Raw genomic sequence first — 24,799 nt, forward strand, 5'->3', positions numbered from 1 at the left:
TGAAACGAATATAGTATTTACTCATTAAATCGCCTATTTTCTCAATATAGAAAAAATCATTAAGCTATCTTAATAGATATGAATCTATTAGATAGCCATGGCTCAAACTACCACTTAACTTAAACAAACAGTATAAACAAATAATTAAAAATCTCCATCAAACACCGACTAAACTAAGATTTGGGTCCGGATCCTCTAGAGTTTTATGGAAACTCTACAAAATAGAGTTGAATCCTGACCATATATTATAAAATCAAGGGCTCATGATTAGTGGAAAAGGAAAAGATATGGGTAGGATATTCGGGGGAAAATAGGGGGGATTTTTGGGAAAGAAAATACAAGCCTTTGATTTCTTAATCAACGACTGATATTTAACGAACTCTACCGTGTAGAGTTATTTTGAAACTCTAGAGGATCCCAACACCTAAGATTTGGTTCACTTGGCAAAGTTCTTATCTTAAATTTTAGAGGCACTAATATGCAATTACTAGGACCGAAACACTATGAGAGTTGAGGTCTGATCAGAATCCTTCTCCTTGGTCTTAACCATTAAAAAAACAGTTGCCGATCAAACAAGTCAAGCGAAACAATCAATAAGCAACATGTATCATCAAGCAATGCTCCTAGAAGTAACTTTCTCATTTTTGTTGAAAAAACTACTTATTGGATATTAGTATTAGTTTCTTTTTCACACACTTTATATGAAAACATATTATTATGTTGGAGATCTTGAACCTTGAACTTCGACACTAATAAATTATAATGTAACAGTTACATTTAAGATTTTATGATTCATATAACCAAATGTTGCAAGCCTACAACTACTAGGAAATCGAGGGAGTATGATTTTTGGCTATATAACCACAATATAAAACTTAATGATTGTAAGAGCTTCATTTTAGTACCCTTTTTTTAAAAAATTCACTTTTTACTAATTTTAAAATTACTTGGTATTATCAAATTAGCTTAAGGGAGATCTAGATGTCCCCCCTTCCCCACAAGATAAGAAGGAAAGGTAAGGTCAAAAGTCATATCAACCAAAGTGGGCCCATTGAACCCGAAGTAGTTGGTCTGAATCTAAACCAGCCCAAGTCATCAATTAGTAAGAGAAGAGGAGCAAAGTTAATTCATTTTTAAGGGAGATAAAAACTCCAAAAACAGCTCCAACAACTTATTGGATGAGGTTCCCATCTAAAATATTATAGTAAAAAAAATACCCTATCAATATCCTCTTATTAAAAAATACAACTTCTATAAACTTTGTTAATAAAGATCTCTCTTAAAATGGTTGTTGCCAAAGTCTCCCACCTTTCTCCTTTCCTAGTTTCCAGTTTCCTATATGTGTTGATTGAAAAGAGCAAGAAAAAGCTCCAATCCTTGTTTCTTTATTTCATTTCTTTGTCCCTTTCATTAAAACTTCCAACACTTTTCTCCACCTAACTCTTTTTTTAAATCCATTACTTTCTATTACAATCACTTTATGTAGGAATGTAGCAATTTAATGCTGACGTTTAATTCGAATGATCTAGCCCAATTTCTTTCGATATAGTAATGCCTGCCAAAAAGTACGTACTACTATTCATGATATTAATGATTCTTGGTCTGATAGAGTATTAAACTATTTCTGGGATTACAATCAAAAGGTTAAGCTGATGATTGAGTTGGTCCTTTAATATGGTAGGAGCCAACGTGACATAAAGGTCATGGGTTCAAATCTCATCCACCCCCTCCTTTTTAAGTGGAAGATTTAGCTTCAGGGTCTTTTTGGTTGAGTTGGTCCTTTGACAATTACATTTTTTCCCCTCTTCGGAATCGAGTAGTAAGAAGAATTTCTTTTAAACTATTCTTGCAGAGAGTTACTTACCCAAGAATCCAACAAGTTCCAACCCCTACCAGTTCTTATACACTTTTAGATTGTTTATATCATTTTATAAGGTATATACATCAATTCTAATACATATACGTCTGTTTAATACAATTACAAATAATTCAGTTACAAATAATTCAATTACATACTCAAGTTTCTAAAACAATAAGTGTCATAGGAAAACACACGATGACGTCAAGCGGGAAATATGATTGCAAATAATTCAATTACATACTTAAGTTTATCGCTCGTGAGTATAATACACCAAATATTATTATATTCTTGCTCATTGGTCATTAGGAGAATATAATGAGCTATCTCCAAATAAGCAAAATAAGCATGATAGGACGAGTTGCACATGAGCAAAAATTAACCTTAGGTAGATCATGCACATGCATCCACATCAATCAATAGCATATGATCGACAATTTGCTACATCCAATTGCAAAGGCACAAACCACCAACAACTCTTTCGTGCGGGATCATCCACGCTTATAGTCTCATTGGTCATTAGGAGACTATAATAAGCTATATCCAAATAAGCAAAATGAGCATATGGGCGAGTTGCACATGAGCAAAATTTAATCTTAGGTAGATCATGCACATGCATCCACGTTAATCAATAGCATATGATCGGCAGTTTGCTACATCCAATTGCAAAGGCGCAAACCACCAACAACTCTCTCGCGGGATCATCCATGCTGGCGTAGTTACTCTCCCACCACCGTCAATTGGTCCATTCCTGCAAACCACGTTTAGTGGTGGTTTGGTCTTATGACACGCCACGCCGGTTGCCTAATCATTCTATATCTTACCAATTAAGTTGGATTAATTATTTCAAATGTGGAGTAAGAAGATAAAGTACCCAAAAAGAGAGTGGGTACTAGTAATGATGACCACCCCCCGCTACTATTGCGTGATTCCCTGACCCTACTTGTATTAGATGTAATCAAATGTTTACTCCTTTTGAAGAGATTGTTTTTGGGTGAGAACTGATTATGGTTTTTTAAATTACTTCATTAGTGTTCACTTTAGTGATCTAGCTCAACCTCATAAGTGATAGAGGCACAAAAACTACTTGTTTATCAACATGATTTCATTAAAGAAGTTTGGTGGAATAAGAACATTGGTGATCCTCTAGTCTAGCCCAATTAATTTTAACCTTTATTCTCTCTGTTTTTTTTATCTTTTTCATTTGGAATTTTAACAATATTCATACTTAAAGAGAATCTTCTTAACTTTTTCAATTTGTAAGAATAAATATAATCATGGGATCTTATCTGATACGTCTCAATTAGTACTTTATTAATATTCAATCGTTATAATTTTTACTAATTATTTAATAAAAGATATTTAAGTTTAAAGAGGTGCATTGTAAAACGCGCACAAGAAAGTGAGAATGATTAAAAAAAGGAGAGAGTACTTCTCTAAATTTTAACAATATTGGTGAGAGTTTGGGTCCTTCTCACTAGTAGTGGAACAGGATGGTGGACGAGATAGAAGCCAAAGGACACGGACACACGGTAGTATGGAATGTTGGTGGGTTAAATTAAGATTTTTCTCTAAATCTTTTTGGCTTAAGTTAAGTTAGTTTTGAATATGATAATTTGATAGTTAATTACGTGTTTAGGACCATTTAGAGTCTCTTATTTTAGACTTAATTATGCTTATATGAACTTACTTGAACTTAAATGAATTTAATAGAATTTGTTAAACCTTATTAGTAGAGATAACAACTAGGCAAGGTGGATGCGGAGGATATATGGTCCCTCCAGAGACACTCGCACCCGCCTAAAAATATCATCTCCGTCCCAGCACCACCACCCATGACAAAATGATTTCCAAATTCATCCCCTCTCCAACGGAAACGTATATAAAGATATCCCATACAACACTAGTTTCATATCCCCAACTATCCTCACAATAAACTTCAAGAGTACAAAATAAGGTTATTAATAATATAACATGGATTTTTTTTATAATAAAGATTACTAATAAGTTATATGTTTTATTTAGATATGAGGGTATTGAATGGAAGAAAAGTTGGGGATACATGCATAGGGTGGGGCGGGTAGGCGGGGGTGGGGCGGGTATAACATAAGACCGACACCCGCCTCATTGCCAATAGCATGTATGATTATCATCCCCATCTTCACCCCATTACCCGCCAACCCTATATCCACTAGTGGAAAAATGAAGAAGGGCTGCGCTAAAAAAGACAAGTAGGGCTGCGCTTTTTGACAGCAGCCCTTTCAGTAGCAGCCCTTCACTTTTTAAGTAGGGCTGCGTTAGAAAAGCGCAGCCCTTAAGCTAGAAGGGCTGCCTAGTTAGGAAAAAGCGCAGCCCTTCTAGCCCAGAAGGGCTGCGCTAGTTAGAAAAAGCGCAGCCCTTCTGGCTAGAAGGGCTGCGCTTTTTCCTAACTAGCGCAGCCCTTCCTACCAAAAAAAATAAAAAAAAAAAATTTTTTTGTCATTTTTTTACTCATAATCTCACATTTTCTGAAATTAAACAGAAGAGAAGAGAAACGAAACGAAAATACTAAACCCAAAACAAAAAAAAAATGAAACGAAAATGAAAAAAAAGGAACAAAAACTGAATATACAATAAGTATACAAGAACATTAATCAAACAAAGATGAAAATACAAGAAATTATATACAAAGAGAAGTATACAAGAAACATTAATCAAAATAAACAAAGAGAAGATACAAGAATAACATTAATCAAAATAAACAAAGAGAAGTATACAAGAACATTAATCAAAACATATAAACAAAGAGAAGTATACAAGAACATTAATCAAAACATATAAAAAAGAGAAGTATACAAGAACTTATAGATCTGAAAATACAAGAACTACAACCTAATAATGTTTAAATACATAAAACAAAACCCAAATACATAATTTAAGGAAAAAAAAATTTCGGAAAAACTTAAAATGGCTATTTGGAGGCTTAAACGAACTCGGATGGCTTAAAAAGCCTAAACTCACGCTACGGTGAGTTTGACTCGTTGGCTCGTTCCGCTTCCGAAAAGGTATCACAATAGGCAATCGGACTCCGTCGCCATGTTTAGTGCAAATCATTTCAAGGTTTTTGTCGCAAATGTTTATGGGAGTTTTTGAGAGAGAAGAGAGGATGAGAGAGAAGAGAGAATGAGAGAGAAGGAGGAAAGGAATAATGAGGACGTGAGAGAGGAGAGAGAATGAGGATAATATATTTGACGAATCCCCGCTCAATATTTCAAAGCCCGCGATTCCGAAATTTCAAATTTTTTCAGGAAGGCAGTGCGCTTTTTTAAAAAAGCGAACCCTACTAAGCAGAAGGGCTGCGCTTTTTAAAAAAGCGCAGCCCTTCACTTAGTAGGGCTGCGCTTTTTTAAAAGCGCAGCCCTTCTTACCTACAGAAGGGCTGCGCTTATTTAAAAAAGCGCAGCCCTACTAGTGAAGGGCTGCGTTTTTTTAAAAGCGAGCCCTTCTGCTTAGTAGGGCTGCACTTTTTTAAATAAGCGCAGCCCTTCACTAGTAGGGCTGGGCTTTTACGAAAAACACAGCCCTTCCTGCACAGCCCTTTATGTTTTTTCCCCTAGTGATCTATTCCCACCTAACTGGGGCAGGGATGGGGCACTTCTAAAAACCCTTCTCTTTTGAATTTGTTGTTTTATGCAGCCTTCTATAAAGGAGACTATTGATCTGATGTAGTTTTGAAGTAGAAGTAAATTTAATTCAAGTTATTGTAAATGAAGTACTACCATCTATTGCAACCTTGGACAAATTATGTCAACAAATCAACATTTAGAATTACAGAAAAAGAACCAAAAACAATGTAGCGTATGGGGGTAGGAAGCTCTCAATTAGAGAAACTAAAGTTTATTAAAATAGCATAAAATCTAGTAACGGAAAGGAAAAACGGACTTGCTACAATCCAAAAGGATGATTGAAAATTAGGGTTTTGTGGAAGAGAAAAAAGAGAAAAGAGGAAAGAGGGAAGGATCAATGAGATTGGACCATCTATAATTAGGTATGTAAACATCTAATTTTCCATTCTTATGAACATGTACACTGAATATAGAGGTGATCACGGGCCGGACTAGACTTTGGCCAAAAGAAGTAGGTCGTTTCGGGCCAAAGCCTCGGACCAAAATTCCCGCCAAAACCCGCTAAATCGGTTGGACGAAAAATTAGTCTACTTCTCATATTTAAGACGCCCGTTATCCAATTCTTTTACCTAAAAATCGAATTGGGCTTAACCATGTGCCGAAAAATTAACCGTGCAAGAAAACCCTCCTATTTTCGAGCCGAGCCCATAAACTAGACCCATATTGATCACCTATTCACCTCCAGCTGAACTGAACGTGTTAAAAAACGAGTAAACACAATTAACAGATTCTGCTCAACATTTTTTTCTAGAAAAATAGAAACTATTTACTTCTGGAAAACCAAAAAGTTACCACTATGCATAAATTTGGCAAGTTTTTAACAACTTTAAGGAGTTAATATTCAAACTTCCCAGAAACTACCCCATCTCTCTCTCTCCTCAAGTCTCCCTCCACCTCTTTCTGCAGAGATCCCAAGCTACCTTTCCTACCATTGTCTCCTCATTCTCTCTCCTCTTTCTTCACCATAAAATATTTCTCTCTTTCTCACTTCAATTTCTCCAAATTAATTAATATCAATTCACGTACTATACATTAAAAAAACCTCAATATTTTTCTGCCTTGATCTCTGAATTTTTTTCCCCTCACAATAAATTCCCCCCATCTTTCTCTCTCCTCCGCCATGGACGGCAACGAGTCCTCCTCCTTTCTCTCTCCTCATTAATTTTCCCCACTTTTTTCCCACGTCCTCTGTAAAACCCATTTAATCAAATCCCATCATTTAATTTACTCAATTAAAAATCCCAGAGAATGAACAAGAAGAAGCTACAGAATGACTCTACTACTTCTACTTCTACTCTCTCACTCTAATTGTAAGTCGCAAATTAGGGTTTATCATTTTGATCAATTAATGGGGTGTGGCGCCTCGAAACCGGAAGATAATCTTCCATTAGTGAGTTTTGTTAGAGAGAGAAAAAGCTTGATTAAATCTGCTTCTGATCATAGATTTGCTCTTGCTGCTGCTCATCTTGCTTATTTTACGCAATTAACACAAGTTGGTGATTCTCTTTGTAGATTTGTTGAAGAAGAACTCATTCTTTCTGCTACTACTAATACAACGTCTTCTTCTTCGTTGTCTTCTCCTTCTTCGTTGTCTTCCCCTGTTCTTACTCTTCCTTCTGATTCTGCACCTAAAAAGAAAAACAAAAACAAAAATGTGGGTAGTAAAAATAAAAGGAAAAAGAAAAAAGGATCTTCTTCTTCTACCTCGATTTCTCATAATTTTAGAGATGTTGTAGATGAAGATGAAGATCAGCATTTGAATTTGAGTTCAGATGATGATGATGGTCATGATCATGATCATGATGATCATCATCATCATGGTGATGATTCTGGGCATCTTGATATTGAGGAAGAAGATGAAGAGAGGAGAGAGAAAGTGAAGAAGAAATCATCTCCACAACCTGGGATTTCTTACATTCCTGATTCTGAGTTTTCTGGTAGTAATAATGTTATGAATTACCCTTATGATTCTTATGCTACTAATTATCCTGTTGATTTCTATAATAATGGTGTTCCGCCTAATTTTTATGCAAATCCTAATTTTAATTCGTATTACCCGGATAATGGTTACAGTAATTATGATTATAATGGTGGTAGTAATTCATATGCTACTTCTTATACAACTTATTATATGAAGAAGTCTTCCACTAGAATTCCTTCAGTTATTTATGAGGAACCTAAACAGAATAATGTTTATACATATTCTGATTACCCTGCTCAATCGAATTACTCGAATTTCGGGTTTACGACGAATTTGGGGGAGCAGCAGCAGCAGCAGCAGAGGCGGCCTCAGCAACAGCAGCAGCAGCAGCAGAGGCCGCCAACGCCACCGTCGCCGAAGGTGTCAGCATGGGATTATTTTAATCCATTTGAGACTTTGGAGGGTGGGGGTTATCCTGGTTTTGTAGGTCAGAATAGTTATGGGATCGAGTCGAATGCGAGTAGTCCAGATTCGAGGGAGGTTAGGGAGAGGGAAGGGATTCCGGAGTTGGAGGAGGAGACTGAGAGTGAAATCAGTAAAGAGCGTTATTACTATGATAAGAAGAAAGTGCAGGATGAGTTTAGTTTTAGCAAAAGTAAGAACAGGTCAGTTCATTTTGATGATGGAAAGGGGAAGAATAAGAAGAATAATGTTAGTTTTGATGAGGGTACTTCGAAAGGAGCAAAGACGAGGGTGCCTTTGCAGCATCCACGGAGTGAGGAGCTGAAGCCGGAGCCAACAGTTGAGGTAGAGAGGGAGGTGGAGAGTGTTGAGGTGAGAGATGTGAAGGAAAGTAGCAGCATTAGTAGTCCTGAGACTGATAGTAGTATTTCTACAAGTATAGAGGATTTGTCTGTTAGAAAGAAAGGGGTGAGCTTTGAGGTGGGTGGGAGTGGAGATGGAAGTGGAAGTAGAGGAGGAGGTGGAGCGGGCGCTTCATCTCATGATATCGAATCATCGAAGCAAAGTAGCTCTACAATATTATCAGCCCATGGCACCCGTGATCTTAGGGAGGTTGTAAGGGAAATCAAAGATGAGTTTGAGGCTGCTACTGATTATGGGAAAGAGGTCTCTGTGTTGCTTGAAGTGGGGAAAGAACCATACAGGTCTCGGTCCACCTTTTTGAAAGGTAAAAGAGCTTAATTACTCTATCTATACATAATTATTGATTTCTGTCTCGTTAATTCTCTTCATAAACAACTGTGTGTCTGAAAGAATTTTTGTGATTTTGGCAAATGTTATAGTGTTCTGCACTAATTTCTTGGTGCTAAGCTGCTGGTGGCAGGGGGCTTACTGAAAAGAAATTTGATAATATGTTTACAGTTTTAGCTCACATCAAAATTTTGGAATTCATTTCATCTCTTAATAATAAAATTCCCTGTTATTATGAGCTCAGGAAAGAGCTGAGGTCTGAGTTTATTATCTGAATAAGATAACCTTTCATGCAAAAACTTATGGTTATATAATATTGATATTAGTTTTGCTTTGGCCCATTATCTTTCTAAAATGTCCTATTCATCATTTTTCTTGTTTACATTATTTCATATAAGGTAGCATAAGTGATATGTCTGCTAATAGGGGAGCATACTTGTCTTTACAGTGATTCTGGCAAGGGTCTGCGCTACATCACTGTCATCTTCGTATTCTCCTTCTTCCCCATCTGGAGATCATCCTGGGACCGCTGAGGAGATATTTGACTCTCGAAGCCTTGCATCAACTTTGGAGAAGCTATATGTGTGGGAGAAGAAACTGTATAAGGAAGTCAAGGTGTGCTTGTGATATCTCTCTCATAGTTCTCTTATAATTATGGTTGTGTCACATTGTTTTGCAACTGTCTTTGACAACTATGTATCCTTGCCTGATAAGGTTCTTGGAGTCAGTGAATTAGGTCAAGTAGAAAAGACGGAAATAATTTGAAGTTTTAACATCTCCATAAAAGAAGTTAAGAGCTCTTTTCTAATTTATAATTTGCCCAAAATGTTTGTTTAGGCTGGAAATCATGTTTATTAAGAAGAATAGTATAAACAAAGAAGATAAACATTCATATCCTTGCTTGAATATGTAAAAATGGGTTGCTTTTGGTTTGTTACCTCTATAACTCTTACACATGAGCATATTAATTGACACCCTATCATTATTATGGAGGGTATAAAAGAAAGCAAATCATTTTGTTCTCTTTTGTTGACTGGAGAGTCTTTGAGGATTCATAAAAGCCAAACGCTGTATTTGCTTATAATTTTCAATAGTACTACCAGTTCGATACTAGCTGTGGAATGAATCAAACCAGTGGCTACTCCAATTCTTCGTGCCAAGTAAAGTTCCGGGTGGAGGACTTGGAACTTAGTATTTTAAGTAGTGATTTTGAAAAACTAATGAAACTGGATTTCAGATGGTTAGACGTAGAATCTGTAAAATCTGAAAGTAGATACCCTTTATCCATGTTTTCACTCTTCATTTTAAGGAAATTATTCTTGTCTTTGATGTAACTTTACATGTAATTGTTACCTTAATCACTTGGCCAACCAATTTTCTATTAATATATTAGATGGACTACCAGAAAAGAACCAAACACCAAACATTTATTAGCTAGTAAAACTGTCAGGGGACTAGTTGAGTTTGTTGAATATGCTTAAAGTATTTCGGAGGTGCCGCGCCTTCTTGTGCATCATTTGTCATTCCCAGCAGAAAAACTTTAAAATCAACAGAAACTGACCACTATTTAAACTCTTTGACATTGAAAATTTAAATTGAGTCAAGTGGGACAACATAATGTTGATTGATTAATGTTTTGTGGTTATGCCTGTAAGTTCCTCTGTTTCGCACATCTGCATGCTTTACCTATATTTACAATAGATTTTTTTTACTAGTAATGAGATACTAGGATTATTTCGGACAACTTAGCTGGGAATTCTTGATGGTTGCATTCTGATGTCCTATTAAGTTTTTTTTTTTTTCTTATGAGCATTTTGGACATTGTGATTTGGAAAATCTAGTACACTTCTGTTACATTCTTTCTCAATTTGTTTAGGGCGTTGTGCTGGTTTTAGGATGAAGAAAGGCTCAGGGTTATGTATGAGAAGCAGTGCAAGAAGCTGAAAACTCTGGACGATAAAGGTGCTGAGACTAGTAAGATTGAAGCTACTCAGGCTTCAATGAGAAAGCTCCTGACCAGAATCAATGTGAGTGTCAGAGCTGTTGATTCTGTGTCCCAAAGGATACACAAATTAAGGGATGAAGAATTGCAGCCTCGAATGAAAGAATTGATTTACGGGTACGAGAACAAATCTTTACTACTTATTCTGTATCAATTGATGCTGTTAGTGAATGATTGATTATGCATCATCTATGGGACGTTCAGCAATTACCATTCTATGTTAGCTTTATCTATGTATGTGGGAAAAGAAAAACGTTTTGAAATTTGAATATTAATGTCCTGTATCTGTTTGTGGCTCTCTCACCTTGCCAAAGGGTCTAGCAATAAACAGACATTAGTCAATTGGTCGTGTTTCTTGATATTGCCGCTACTGGTCTCCTTATATGATCTTTTTATTAGGCGGTCTTCTTTCATACCCGTTGTGCAACTGCAAATGCCTATTGTGATTGAATTAGTAAATGTCTACTACTTTTGTCATGATATTGGTAAATGTTTACTACTTATGCTTCCTCGGCTCTTTCTAGTGTTTTTGACGCCTTTGAATCTATTCTCATTTATTGTATATGTTCTCCATTGAATGCATGTTCTGATAGAAAAGAGACGCAGAAATTAGGATTATTATTTTGATTTTTATAACGCAGATTGTTCTTCAAACATGATATAGCTTATATGGGGAATACTATTAACCAATTACCTTCCCGCAGATTGAGAAAGATGTGGAAGTTGATGCTTAAATGTCACCAAAAGCAATTCCGAGCTATCCTGGAAAGTAAAACTCGTGCTCTGAAAGCAAACACCGGATTGAGAAGAGATTCAAGTGTGAGGGCTACTATTCAGCTTGAAGCAGAGCTATTAAAGTGGTGTCATCGTTTTAATAACTGGGTAGAGATGCAAAGGTCCTATGCCGACACTTTGAATGGCTGGCTTGCGAAGTGCATTCACTATGAACCCGAAGAGACACCAGACGGTTTCATACCTTTTTCTCCCTCCCGTATTGGTGCTCCACCGGTGTTTGTAATATGCCATGACTGGAAACAAGCAATGGAAAGAGTATCAGGATCAGAGGTGCAAACATCAATGAACGATTTTGCTACAAGCTTGCATCAATTGTGGGAAAGACAAGATGAAGAGCAACGGCGAAGGGTGAAAGCCGAGAACATGTACAAAGATTTCGAGAAACAAATCCGTGGGATCAGGATGGACAGGCAAAGGAGGGGACATGATCACGACGATGCCTTGTCAGACAAGAATAGTCTCTCGATGATTGCTTCTGAAAGTGGGATTTCTCCGCTTGATGATCTAAAGGTGGATTTAGACTCAATGAGACAAAGGGTTAAGGAAGAGCGAGCAGGCCACAAGGAAGCCGTTAAGCTAGTCCATGATGCAGTATCTCGCACCATACAAGCTGGTTTGATTCCGATATTTGAGTCATTAGAGAGTTTTACATCAGAAGCTTCGAAAGCTTTTGACGATGTCAGGTTAGAACATGGCAGTAGAAGTTCATGAGGAATAATGTACCAATAGACAATATAGTGGGGGGTTTAGGTTAGAAATAGAGAGATGAGCATAGACCTTAGGCATTGTAGGAAAGCAACTGATAAGTGCTAGGTTTATATGAACAAGAGGTTGGTTTCTGCTTCTGCAATAGGGTAGAGTTAATTAGCATCTCTTGTACAAAAATTTTGTTCATCAATTTCATTCATTTTAGGTCAAAGTACTAGTGTCAACTGTGATGGTGGCATAGAGAAGTTACACGATGGTGTCGGAGTACAACTAGTTTCAAATGTAATATATGTAACATTTTATTGGTAATGATCTGGACCTGAGTTGATCTTCCATCAAAGCTATTAAAATTATACTTCATCTGTTCTTTTTAAAGTACATCATTTTGACTTTGTATTATTTATACACTTTTTTTGACTATATTTTTGTATTAATATAAATATAAAAAGGATCATATAAAATATTGTTGGATTTGTTTGAATAAATATTTTTATAATATCGAAGTACACTTATTTAGATATAGAGTAAATTTCGTATTCTTCTAAAAAAAAAAAAAAGGGATCACATTCTTCTTATTATGCCATTAAATTGACAAATGGGCTTTTTCTTGATAAAAAAGAAAAAGAATTATCCTATTGTTTGTAGGATGAAATAGAATTCCGATTAGAAAAGAAGATGACGATGGATAATAAAGGTAGACCTTATAAGACTATAACAATATCTATCTATACAATTATATTAAAAGGCGTTTCAATTAAAGGAAATTTAAAAATATTAACAATATGTAATTAGTATGATGTGAACACATGACCTTTGAAATAAATGTAAGAGTTTAACTACTAATCCATTACAATTTCAAATGCTTAATGTTTCAAAGTAAAACATAATAAAGTCTTATAATTATATGTAATTATAAAGACATGGACAACCTTTTTGATCTTTAACACTTTTATTAAGTAATAACATTCTCTTACCTCAATGCCATTGAAATTGTAATTTTATATCCAACTCATTAGAAGTTTTTTAAAACAACTTATCATGCCATAACTTCCATTTTCGAATCTTGCACTAGAAGAATACTATGAAAAGCTAACAATTAATTATAAATTTTTTGTCCCCTCAAAAAAAAAAATTATAAATTGTTTGAATAATAATATATTTGATAATTATAACTGATCTGTAACCCTTTCACCGTCCCTTCCACCTCCTCTCCCAAAAGTCTTCCACTCCCTCTTAAATCCACCGTCCTCTTCTCCACTGCTCTTGCTTCTCAGTCTCCTTCTCAGCCATCTCCATCTCGATCTGTGGAGCTTTGCCTCCTTCGTCCAAAACCCATCAACTCACTACCTCGTAGCTTCTCTTGGCAGTGCCGAGGTGGTAGTTGATGGTCGTCGCACCACAAACCCTTAATTCTTGGCACCTCATCTCAAGTTTTTTTGTCAAGATCTTGAAAATTTTCATATTTGAAAATTTTTGACTCCCTCTCTTTGTCGGTGGGGCGATCTCGCCGCCACGAGGATGAGTGCTGCTCTAGTCGATGGTTCTTCATCGACTCCAGCCCCCAGCCGCTGTCGGTTAAGCTCCTCCACCACTGACGTGTGTTTTCTTCACCAAATCTGCTCTCTTCGTCACCGGAATTGTCCACCTTACCCGCTCATGTGAAGCTCGAAGAATTAAAGCCACATCTTTGGCTCTCGCCACAGATCTTTGTACTGCCTCCTTGAGGAGCTAAATCTAGGTTTTTTTCTTTTCTATGTACTTTAATTTCTAGTGGTCTCTTCTTGAGATAGGGATTCCACGAAGTTATGTGTCTAGTGATTTCTCCCTGAGATAGGGATTCACTAGTCCCTCCATGTACCTCTCTACCAAAAACAAAATATTGAGATACCCTCGATACAAACACAACTTGTATAATAAATGGGTCAAGAATGGTAAACAAGAATCATACTAACTGCCTGCCATTCGGCTTTCATTACTACTTGCAAACTTCCATTACAACAATCAACAATCCAGAGAGGGGTCTTAAAAATCAGATTACAAAACCATCTAACAATTTCGCCTGCAACACAATTTCTTCATGCGAGTAATAAGTGTAAACCTTGCAAGAAGAATTCACTAGTCACTACTTACTATAGAATTTCATGGTAGTGTTTGTGTTTCCATTGGACTTAATAAGCTCAAAACCCACAGACTGGCCAATCTTTAAGCCATAAGCTTTATAAAGAGAAGGCCATCTGTAAATATAGTGCTTTTGGCACTTCAAACTGTACCTTAGTCCCATTTTCCATTGTTTCCCTTCCTCGTCTACCAACATGAAGTTGAACCTTCTCCTTCCTATCCCAATTTCGTAGGCAATTTCCCTTGGAATCTCCTGAACATAAATTAAATTAAATTAAATTAATAGGGATGTGAAAGTTTTAATTTTTTGATGACTTTAATCAATGGGAGAAATAACTCGATAATTCTTATAGAGTACTCCTAGCGTCGTATATTATACTGTTTTTTCATGGGTATATATTAAGATGAATAGGATCTTTAATAAATGATGCGGAGCCATACTTCATTTATTATTGGAGAATATACAAATCTCGGAGTGGAAAAAACTTCATTTAATACTGTTTGCTAATTAGCAATGACAACAATTGATTTCAAGTTTGTTGTCTAATCAATATATGTAATATTGTAATATGTGTGAATGTTTAGTTATTACATGCAATACATGTTTTTAGTTAAAAGTATACTTCTATGTCATAACGTTTAGAATTTCAAATAAAAAACTAGAAATTGACAATAATATCGAACATTAGTACTTACTATGTCACCACTAGCAAGGGAAGTTTTATTGACAACATCACGGAAATATGGACGACGAGTTGGTTCGAAGGTTACCGTTGATTTCTGATCTTCCTCATTTCCCATATTCTCCAACCCTACACAAAATGTCCAATATAAATATTTAAAAAAATCATACCTCTTAAATATTTGGCAACAACAATGTTATTGAAAAGGTTACGTAATGTTAAATTTAACCCAAAGCCCATTACAAGTCTGACACCCCCGACTGTCCCTAAATTCCAAACAAATTCTTAGAGTAGGAATCGAGCTCACTGTATTCTTACATAGTTACATATATGGCCTCTATACATATATAGATAAGATTATAATTTTTTTTTTAAAGAGACAAAAATCATAATGTTGAAGAAACAAGAATAAGCCCATAATTGTGTACTTCATACTACCTCTGTTTTTTTTAATTGCAACGATTTGACATAAAGTAGAGAAGGAAAATGTCTAATCGTTGCAACTAAAAAAATATATTACTACTAAAACTCATACCTTTGATATTATCACGTGAAGTACCGATATCACAATCTCTTGGAATTTTGGAGGGTTTCACCTTAGCTTTAGATAAATCAACATCAAAAGCTGGAAATTCACGTTCACAACCACTAGGATCATAGATTAAAACGTCGAAAACCCAGTTTCCTTGGTGTTTAAACACCACAAAATCACCTATTTGTAGGTTATGATCTTCGCAAAATATTTCCCACCCACTTTTGAAGTTAAACCTGGGAAATTCAACCTCAATAAACCATGGCTGAGTTGATTTGCTATCATATAAAATCACACACTTCCGTTTGTCTCGATTCGTTTCATCAACTTGTAGATGTGTATGGAAGGATTTTGGAATTACCTAGCAAGATTCAAGCATATATTACAACAATAATATAATTAGAATATGTAGACTCATCCTAAGATATAATTTATAAATATTACATGTGATTGATATAAAATAACGTAAACATTTTTAGAAGGTTGAAAAATACTTACAAAATTGGTTTTGAAGTTGGGGACGAGAGGCTGGAAAAAACGGGACTTCTTAGAGAACTTCTTGCTACTTGGCGGTCTCATACTTAGTCCCGTTCTTTTAGACTGAGAGAAACTGAACTGAACTGAACTGAAATTACACGGTGGTGGAGTAATTGAGAGTGAAGAGACTAAGAGGGAAGAGGAGATAATCGAGATAGAGATTAGAGATAGCAACAAGAGATCAGGAAGTGTGAGAAGATGATGGTAGGTACTAGGAAGCTAAGTCATTGATGAAGCTCTTCAATTTGATTGCTAAAATTGGGAATTTCAAAATTTTGGTTTTGTTTTTGTTTTTGTTTTTGTGTTCTTGCTAGAGTAAGTTGATGAAGACTGAAGATGATGGTAGGAGTAGGTAAGTCATTACTGAAGTCTTCAATTGTCCGAAATTATTTTCAAGGAATCTTTTTTCTATTCAATCTTAACTTTTTAAGACACATTTGTTTTTTAAATCTCTATTTACAAAATTAGAAGTATCATTTTTAATTTTTTAGGATCTCCAAAGTGAATACAGTAAAGATTGTACAATAACATATGTAATTCTGATAAGTTTATGAGAAGAGAGTAAGAGACAAACCATAAGATTTTGTTAAGGTGTTTGAACGAACAATGACTACAATATATATAGGAGTACATAGGAACTCTTACTCGGAAATAATCTCTAGAAGATATATTATTCGTAATACTTATTTAACATTTATTGGAAATAAATCATAAGATAATATTTGCCTAAGATAATATTATATCCTAACTACTAATATATCCTACAAATATCTATCATATTTTTAGTATCCTAATTCATCTCTAACAAATTCACCTTCTTTTTCTTATTTGTTTAAACTAGTTGTTGGACTGCGCGCTATCGCATCCCTATCCCAAGAAAGTAAAAATTATTATGAATAGCTTTATGTAAATATCAGTGAAATAAATGTAAGCCATGTCAAAGTATATGAACATGTAGGTCAGATAAATAGGCTATTAGATAAATTGCATATGCTTTGTTAGTGTAAAGAGTTCCTGGGGTACAAAACATGCACAAGATCTTGTGGCTTCTCTAAAATGTTGTCCCATAACTATATCTATTACAAGCATTATATGATGCTTAGCAGCAAAAGAGTAATTTATATTAGGCAATCATTAACTTTAGGAGACAAATTGTTAACACGAAAAATTTGGCTGCAGAGTAAAACAACACGCAAAAGGGACCTTTGGGTGGGTGATGCACTGACTTAATTATTTGGCTCATCAGCAAAATCAACGAGTAGGCCATGAACAACCTGATGTGCAGCAAGTTCATTTGCATCAAAGTGATAATCAAGAGGCTTAGCAATAGCGTTCATCTTTTGATTGGCTTGATTACTTTTATCAGTGTGATATTCTATGGACTTAGCAACGAGAGTGCGTTTTATATTAGTTTCAAAGTTTATGTTTTTAAGATTTGTTTTTGGTATGACTATGTTTAAAAGCTTTAGTTTGGTGATTTAGTTATGAATCTAAGATAATATAATTTATGTATTGAAGAAATAAAAATTCAGATTTATTTATTATATTGGAATTGGATTTTTTTATCAAAGCATGAATTTTTAAGGGTTCTAAAGGTTGGAAATCATAATAGTATAATATAGTTTATGAAATTGATTGTTTTTATAATTTTAAATATGTTTAAGCTTGTTCAGAAAGAGTTTTAATATATAATATGTTGCTAGAAATTTGAAAAGTGTATTGTTAATGGAGATTTGTGATTTTAAAACATGGATTTTGAGAGTTGTTGGCAACTAGTATAGTATACTATACTAGGAGGCTTTAATACTTAAGTTCTAATGCTGGGAAAGGTACTTTTAAGAAGGATTTAAAGTATTTATTATTGTTGTAAATTCATAAAGATTAATTGTGGATTTATATTGGTTATTTTAGGCGGAAAATTTTCTTTAGGCGACTTTTAAGGTTGTGAAAGTGGCCACTCATTTTGTCTACGCAAGCTACATACATATGTGTTGATTGGATTAGTATCATGATTTAAGGATGAGAATTATGAAGTATCATGTATAGGGAACTAATTGAGTTCATAAGTGATTACTATTAAGTTGGATTTGCGTGTTTTATGACGTTGTGTGAAACATGTTGTTTATAATATTTACTAGCTTTTAACCCGTGCAAAATGCACGGGAGGTTTTATATTATAGATATGATTTGGTCCCGTGCATAATCTATGTGTTGCATTTTGTTTATTAAGTAGTGTTTTTATTCCAATTTATCTAATTCATAATTATTAGAATCCAAGAATTTAAAGTTGAAAGATTATAAAATGTAAATTTATATATCACGATATTTGTTACAACATTTTAAAGTTTGAAAATCTTATAATTGTGATATATAAATTGATAAATACGTTATGAAACAAACACACATCAACATGCACATAAAGTTTTTTGTTTTATAAATTTAATATTTTAGGATGGTCTCGTAAAAGTATAGTTTGAATATTAGCTCTTGATTTAAAGTTTTTATAATAATATCGTGTATTAAGAATACATTTTAAAATCGGTTTTAGACTTGTGCCACTTGCACAGGAAGTTTTTGTTTTAATAAATTTAAGATTTTATATTATCTCTCCTAAAATCAGGGTGGAAGTATTTAACCCGTTAATCTATGAAAATGATAATATAAAAATCAAGAATGTAAAAAGTGAAACATACATATAAGTTTGAAAAAGTAAATTTTAATTTGCTATTCCCATATACAGGTTTTCTAAAGTATGAGTGGTCAGCTATAGGAAATCAATGGTTGAATTCATGATTATTTACTTACATAGAAGAAAAAAAATTGTTCAATATTGTTGAATTGGTATGAAATACTTTTGACATATTATTATCAATTTCAATGATTATAGTCAATGCTTTTAGATTTTAAGAACTCATGAGATAATTCAATCTAAATTTTAAAACTAATAATATGTGTTTTAAATTTTATGATCTTGTATCGAGAGTATTAAATGTGGCTATGACCCGTATGTTATATAGTTATGATTTTTGTAAAATGGCCTTGATATCTGAAAATTTTGCTCATACTCTTGAACTGGCAATATAAAATACTTTTACATGTTTCCATCAATGTTATTGACTATACCGTCCGTGCTTTTAAACTTTGAGAACTACATTAGAACAATTCTATCTAAATTGTAAAACTAATAACTTCTGATTTTTAAATTTTATAATCTTGTGTTAAGAATAATTAAAACCTGGTACGTTGAATAGTTACAATTTTAGGGAGAAGTGTTTGTTGTTGTAATGATTACTTAGCTTGTGGTCAATCAATATTCTTGTATTGAGAATAATTAAAATTGCCTTATGACCGGTACATTATGCAGTAGTTATGGTTTAAAGATGTATGGATTATATTATACAATGAATATTAACTACACGATTTTCATAACTCATATAAATATACTATCTAGTATTGCAAGCTGTTCCGATGTAAACATATAATATAATTTACAGTTATTAAAAGATTTATGCATAATATGATGTAACTGATAATTTTTAGCAAGAAATCGTAGTGATTTGATTGTGCGTTTTAATAGTATTTTATTGACAAACGTGAAAAATAAATAAATGGTGACATATATATGATTTTCGTTTTTAACAATTTTTTGAAAAAAGAAAGATAGATAACTGAGATCATTTCCAAAAAAAAATAAAAAAAATAAATTCAAAGTCCTTTTTCAATTTTGAATTTCAAATTTCAACAATTGTAAAAATTACAGCTAAACATAAAAATATTAGCTGGCGATTTAAATTTTATGATTTTATATATATGAAAATTAGCTTGCAACCCATGTGTTGAACTATGACTTATGACATTCATGTTATATTATACAATGTCAACGATCCTGGAGTATTTACTAACAATGTTATTGAAAAACTTTTTAGTGCTCGCAAAGGTAATATAATAGTGTTATATCCTTGTTATATCGTACAATATATATATGGTAATAACTAATAATTAAAGATGTAATATAATTTTAAGAATAGTTTCATTTTTCTTTGCTCAAGTTAAAGATTTTTTTAAAATCTCTATTCTCTTCACGTGGCTAAAATAATTTTTGCTTTTAGATAAATATATAGATTACTCATACTTTTAAAATAATGTTTGCTTGAAATAGTGACACTTCATTGTTTCAATACTTGGAGAAAATATTTTCTAAACTTTCCTTAAAAATAGTGTAGATATCATATCATCATACAAATTTGGTTTGGTCAAATTATCTATATATATTTGCCTAATGAAATATTTTAAAAACATGGTCCAAAAAATTATACCCTAATTTTATGTAACTAAGGGTGCGTTCTATTCAACTTATTGGACCTGAACTTATTGGAACTTATCTGAACTGAACTTATTGAACCTGAACTGAACTTATTTGAACTTATTAAACCTGATTGGACCTGATTGGACCTGATTGGACCTGATTCAACTTATTGGACCTGATTGAACCTGATTGGAACTTATTGGACCTGATTGACCTTATTGGACCTTATTGGAACTTATTGACCCTGATTGAAACTTATTAGACCTTATTGGACCTGATTGAAACTTATTAGACCTTATTGAACCGATTGAAACTTATTTGACCTTATTAGACAAAAACATTGATCATGAATAACATTAATATTACCACTAACGTAAATACTACCCCTCAAAATTTTTTATGGAATAATAATTATTATAATTCGTCCTTTAAAAAATAATGATTATTAATTATCTCTTATGATAATTAATTTAACAAAAAAATTACTATTTATATATTTGCCTATACATAACTTTCATCACTAATATATCTAATAGTGTTGTTTTAATTTTATAAAACACTAGTAGAAAATCAAAAAATTAATTTTATAAAATACTAGTAGTTACTAATCTAAGCTGAGCAAAAGGCAATACAAAGGGAAGAATATTTACTTTACTAAAATAGGATGAAGAATATATGGGCATATATTCTATCAGTATATCCAAAATTGTATATTATTATAAATTACGATTGTAGACAAATTGAGTTGTACAAACTCTTGAGTTCGGTTGAAAGCTTGGATTTGAGCTCAGTTTGTGCTCAACTCTTAAATAAGCTTGAATGAGAATTGTAAAGTACATAGCTCAGATATGTCTGCCTCCTTTTACATTGCTAGTTATTGGTGATTTTGTTTGCATAAATTTTGTAGGGGTTGCTCTATGATGTAGAAGATGAAGAAAGATACTCCGATGAAGAAAGATACTCCAGTGATGATAATGAAGCAATCAATTGATAACATTTATATCTTTCATAGTTATTAGTAACGAAAACATGTTATCTCTTGTTATTTAAAGACGAATTGCAAAATATTGTAATTATAATAATTATTATTATTATTATTATTGTTAACCTTAATTATTTGACCATGATTATAATATTATTCAATAGCAATATGAATAATCAAATAATAGACAATAATACAAGTATAATACTATACATTGTGGTACTTTAATAAAAAATTCTAATAATAACATAATCAGCTAATAGTAATATGAATAATAAAATAATAAACATAATACAAATAAATAATAAAATAATAGACATAATCCGCTAATAGTGATATGAAATTATGAATAACAAAATAGTGGACAATAATACAAATGTTTATTAAACATTGACTATTTGGACCTTATTAGACCTGATTGGAACTTATTGGACCTTATTAGACCTGATTGGAACTTATTGCACCTGATCGAAACTTATTGGACCTTATTAGACCTTATTGGAACTTATTGCACTTATTAGACCTTATTGCAACTTATCTGAACTTATCTGAACTTATTGGACCTGAAACTTAATTTTTTAAGTTGAACAGAACGCACCCTTAAGTTGTTAATCTTATTTTTTCTTTAAAATTAAAGTCTTTCTCTACCCGCATCTACTATATAACTTTGTAGATAACAATTATTTATAACTTAAAATATACCATTTTTCCCCCTTTTGTTTAAGTGACGTTATATTAATCGATGCAATGGATTAATGTATTATTTTTTTTTGTATTGATGGAGCAATGAACTCAGCAAATGGTATAACAATATTTTATGATCATTTGAGACTGATGGACATGAACTCAGCACGTGTAGTATTAGGATTTTTGTATTGATGGAGCAAATGATTTAAGGATGATAACAAATAATTCTTCCAATAAAATTTCCTTAATTCTTGTACATAAATCTTTTATATGTTTATTTGCTTGATTTAAGGATGATTATAATACTCTTTCCAAATGAAGAGGATCGTAATTGATTTACTTAATATTCTTTCCTAGCTTTAAATATTATGGCACACGCCTTAAAGTAATATGCAAACGACACATAAGCAATAGATTTCCTCCAATTTCCACGTGGCATATGGATTGTGAGAAGGCATGAGAATTTGACATTTGGCGAATTAATTGTGAGGGTGACACATAGGGTTTATGTACCCAGCTTTATATAGGTATATAGATATTATGTTTGTATGGAAGATTGATGCAAGCATATGGATTTGGGAACTTTAGTTTGGATCATGATTGAATCATGTTGTTCCCTTTTTATTATTTCACTACTTTATAGTTTATGAGGACGGAAGACCTTATTTGGTAAGTTGATATTTTATACCTTTGAAAGGTTAGTTGGTTGTTGGCTAGGTTCAACAAATAAGGAAGATTCGATTAAAGTTGGAATTAATCTTGGGTTGTTCAGTTGTTTGATCACTTATCTAATCCTAAGATAAAAAAAATGAAAGTTTATGATTGTTTGATGTTTGTATTATATGTATTCCTTGTGAGTCATAACAAGTACTAAATGGTTATCATGTAAAGTGAAATGTGGATAGCAATAATTCTAGACTTGTATACTATAGGGTTCTAGTGAGAACCCTCTTATGGTGAGAACCTTGAGAACCACTTAAAATAAGCAAAAACTTCCTAAAATGAGCATAAAAAAAGTAACAAATGAGCAGAAACATAAAATAAGTAGAAAACATTAAGTTATCAAAAACGTAAAATGAACAAAAATGTAAAAGAAGAAAAACGTAATATGAGCATAAAAAAGTTAATTGTGAAAGAAAGTAAAATCAACAAAACATAAAATGAGCAAAAACGTTGATAAATGAGCATAAAACTGTTAAATGAGCAAAACCATAAAATAAGTGAAACAAAAAATTAGCAAAAATGTTATGAAATGATCAAAATCTTCGTAAAATGAGAAAAAATATGGGTGGTTCTCACCATAAGAGTGGTTCTCATATGAACTTAAACATATATATATATATATATATATATAATTATAATATATATATATATATATATATATATATATATATATATATATATATATATATATATATATATATACACTTGAATTATTTTTTTTATTTTATTTTTGGAAATCTAAATTTCGAAAACAAGAGTTATATATATTAAAAAAAAAAATTGTTTTGAAGCAAACATCTTGCGGAGAGATTGTTTCCAAAATTTTCGTCAGTTTTATCAAGCAAATCTGTCAAATTGATTGCTCAATCAATTACCATCCCCAAAATCTTCTCAATTAAATTTAAACTTTCCCCCTTTGTTTCAATCATATCCTTCTTCCTTCTTGAATTGTTCCTCTCTCCCTTTACTAGGGCTATAAATATCGGACTTCTACACCTCTTTCAAGCATAATTATTTTCGCTTCAAAATTTCAGTAGGTGAGAAACTCATTTATGAAACACTCTGTTCTGTTAAACGAAATTAGAGAAAAAAAAGGGTTGTTGTCGTGCCGCCGCGGCCACCAGTTGATTGGTCGGCCGACCACCTTCTGTCTTCTCTCTTCTTTCCTCTTTCTTCTTCCTTCTTGTTCTCTCTAGTGTGACCTTCTGTTCTTTTTTTTCTTTCGTGGAAACTGAACTGGAGTTTTAGTTCTTAGTTTTTCTTTTGACCTTGTTTTTCTAACTGTAACATCCCGATAATTCTCTCTTTTCAGAAATCTTTTTCAATATAAAAGATAGAGAATTACCAAAGCATTATCGCCCATGTAATAATGTATCAGCTTATTTAGAATTTTGCAGTGGAAAACATATAACTAAACTTTAAAACTTTTATTATAATAAATAAATAAGTAATTAAGTATTTAAAATTAAACACTCTATAGAAGTCTACTCAAATCAACTTATTATATTATGTTCCTACTAATGTACAGATTACACAAGCTCTCCATTCCCAGATTCCCAATGATGCAACATCTGCGAACCTGTAAATGTCAATGCTTTAAAGAATCTGCTCACCAAAATAGTTCATCACAAGATCAATAAGGCAAAGCCATGATCAACAATCACACACAAAGCACGTAATCAGCAAAGCTGAGTACTACATAATTATTCTTAACATGATACTAATAAATAACATGCCAGGATGAATAATAATATAACAATATATATTTTTGTAGATAACTTTTACTGAACTAAACGCTAAACAGCTTTTTATTATAATGGAATAGTTATTGGACTTGAGTTGTCTTATCTACTAATGCCTTCACTAAGAAGACGAAATACGGGCGCGACTCCGTATTCCAGAATGACCTGCAATATCGAGGAACCTTTGAAAATAATAGGGATGGTGATCAATCCATCTCCCAGGAAAAGCCACGGGCTACCACCATGTACTCCAACTCCTAATGTGGAAGGGGATGGGGGTCAGTGGGGGAAGGGGAAGGGGTCGCGGGGGAAGGGGGTCGCGGGAAAA

At 33.2% G+C, this 24,799-nt stretch overlaps 2 protein-coding genes across 2 annotated transcripts; one reads left to right on the top strand and one right to left on the bottom strand.

Annotated features, from left to right (window-relative positions):
- The first annotated feature begins 6,353 nt into the window (after positions 1–6,353).
- LOC104891002 (nitrate regulatory gene2 protein) lies at positions 6,354–12,539 on the top strand. Its single transcript, XM_010676635.3, has 4 exons — positions 6,354–8,633; positions 9,105–9,271; positions 10,552–10,775; positions 11,363–12,539. Exons 1-4 carry the CDS (start codon positions 6,794–6,796, stop codon positions 12,162–12,164), a joined length of 3,033 nt encoding a protein of 1,010 aa, XP_010674937.2. The 5' UTR covers positions 6,354–6,793; the 3' UTR covers positions 12,165–12,539.
- A 1,564-nt stretch (positions 12,540–14,103) lies between these two features.
- LOC104890992 (B3 domain-containing protein REM5) lies at positions 14,104–16,565 on the bottom strand. Its single transcript, XM_010676624.4, has 4 exons — positions 15,993–16,565; positions 15,498–15,855; positions 14,976–15,091; positions 14,104–14,532 (listed from the first exon to the last, which is right to left on the bottom strand). The coding sequence occupies exons 1-4, from the start codon at positions 16,071–16,073 to the stop codon at positions 14,284–14,286; spliced, it is 804 nt and encodes a 267-aa protein (XP_010674926.2). The 5' UTR covers positions 16,074–16,565; the 3' UTR covers positions 14,104–14,283.
- Positions 16,566–24,799: the final 8,234 nt, after the last annotated feature.

The sequence above is a fragment of the Beta vulgaris genome, chromosome 1, assembly GCF_026745355.1.
Source record: "Beta vulgaris subsp. vulgaris cultivar EL10 chromosome 1, EL10.2, whole genome shotgun sequence".
Classification (NCBI taxonomy): domain Eukaryota; kingdom Viridiplantae; phylum Streptophyta; class Magnoliopsida; order Caryophyllales; family Amaranthaceae; genus Beta; species Beta vulgaris.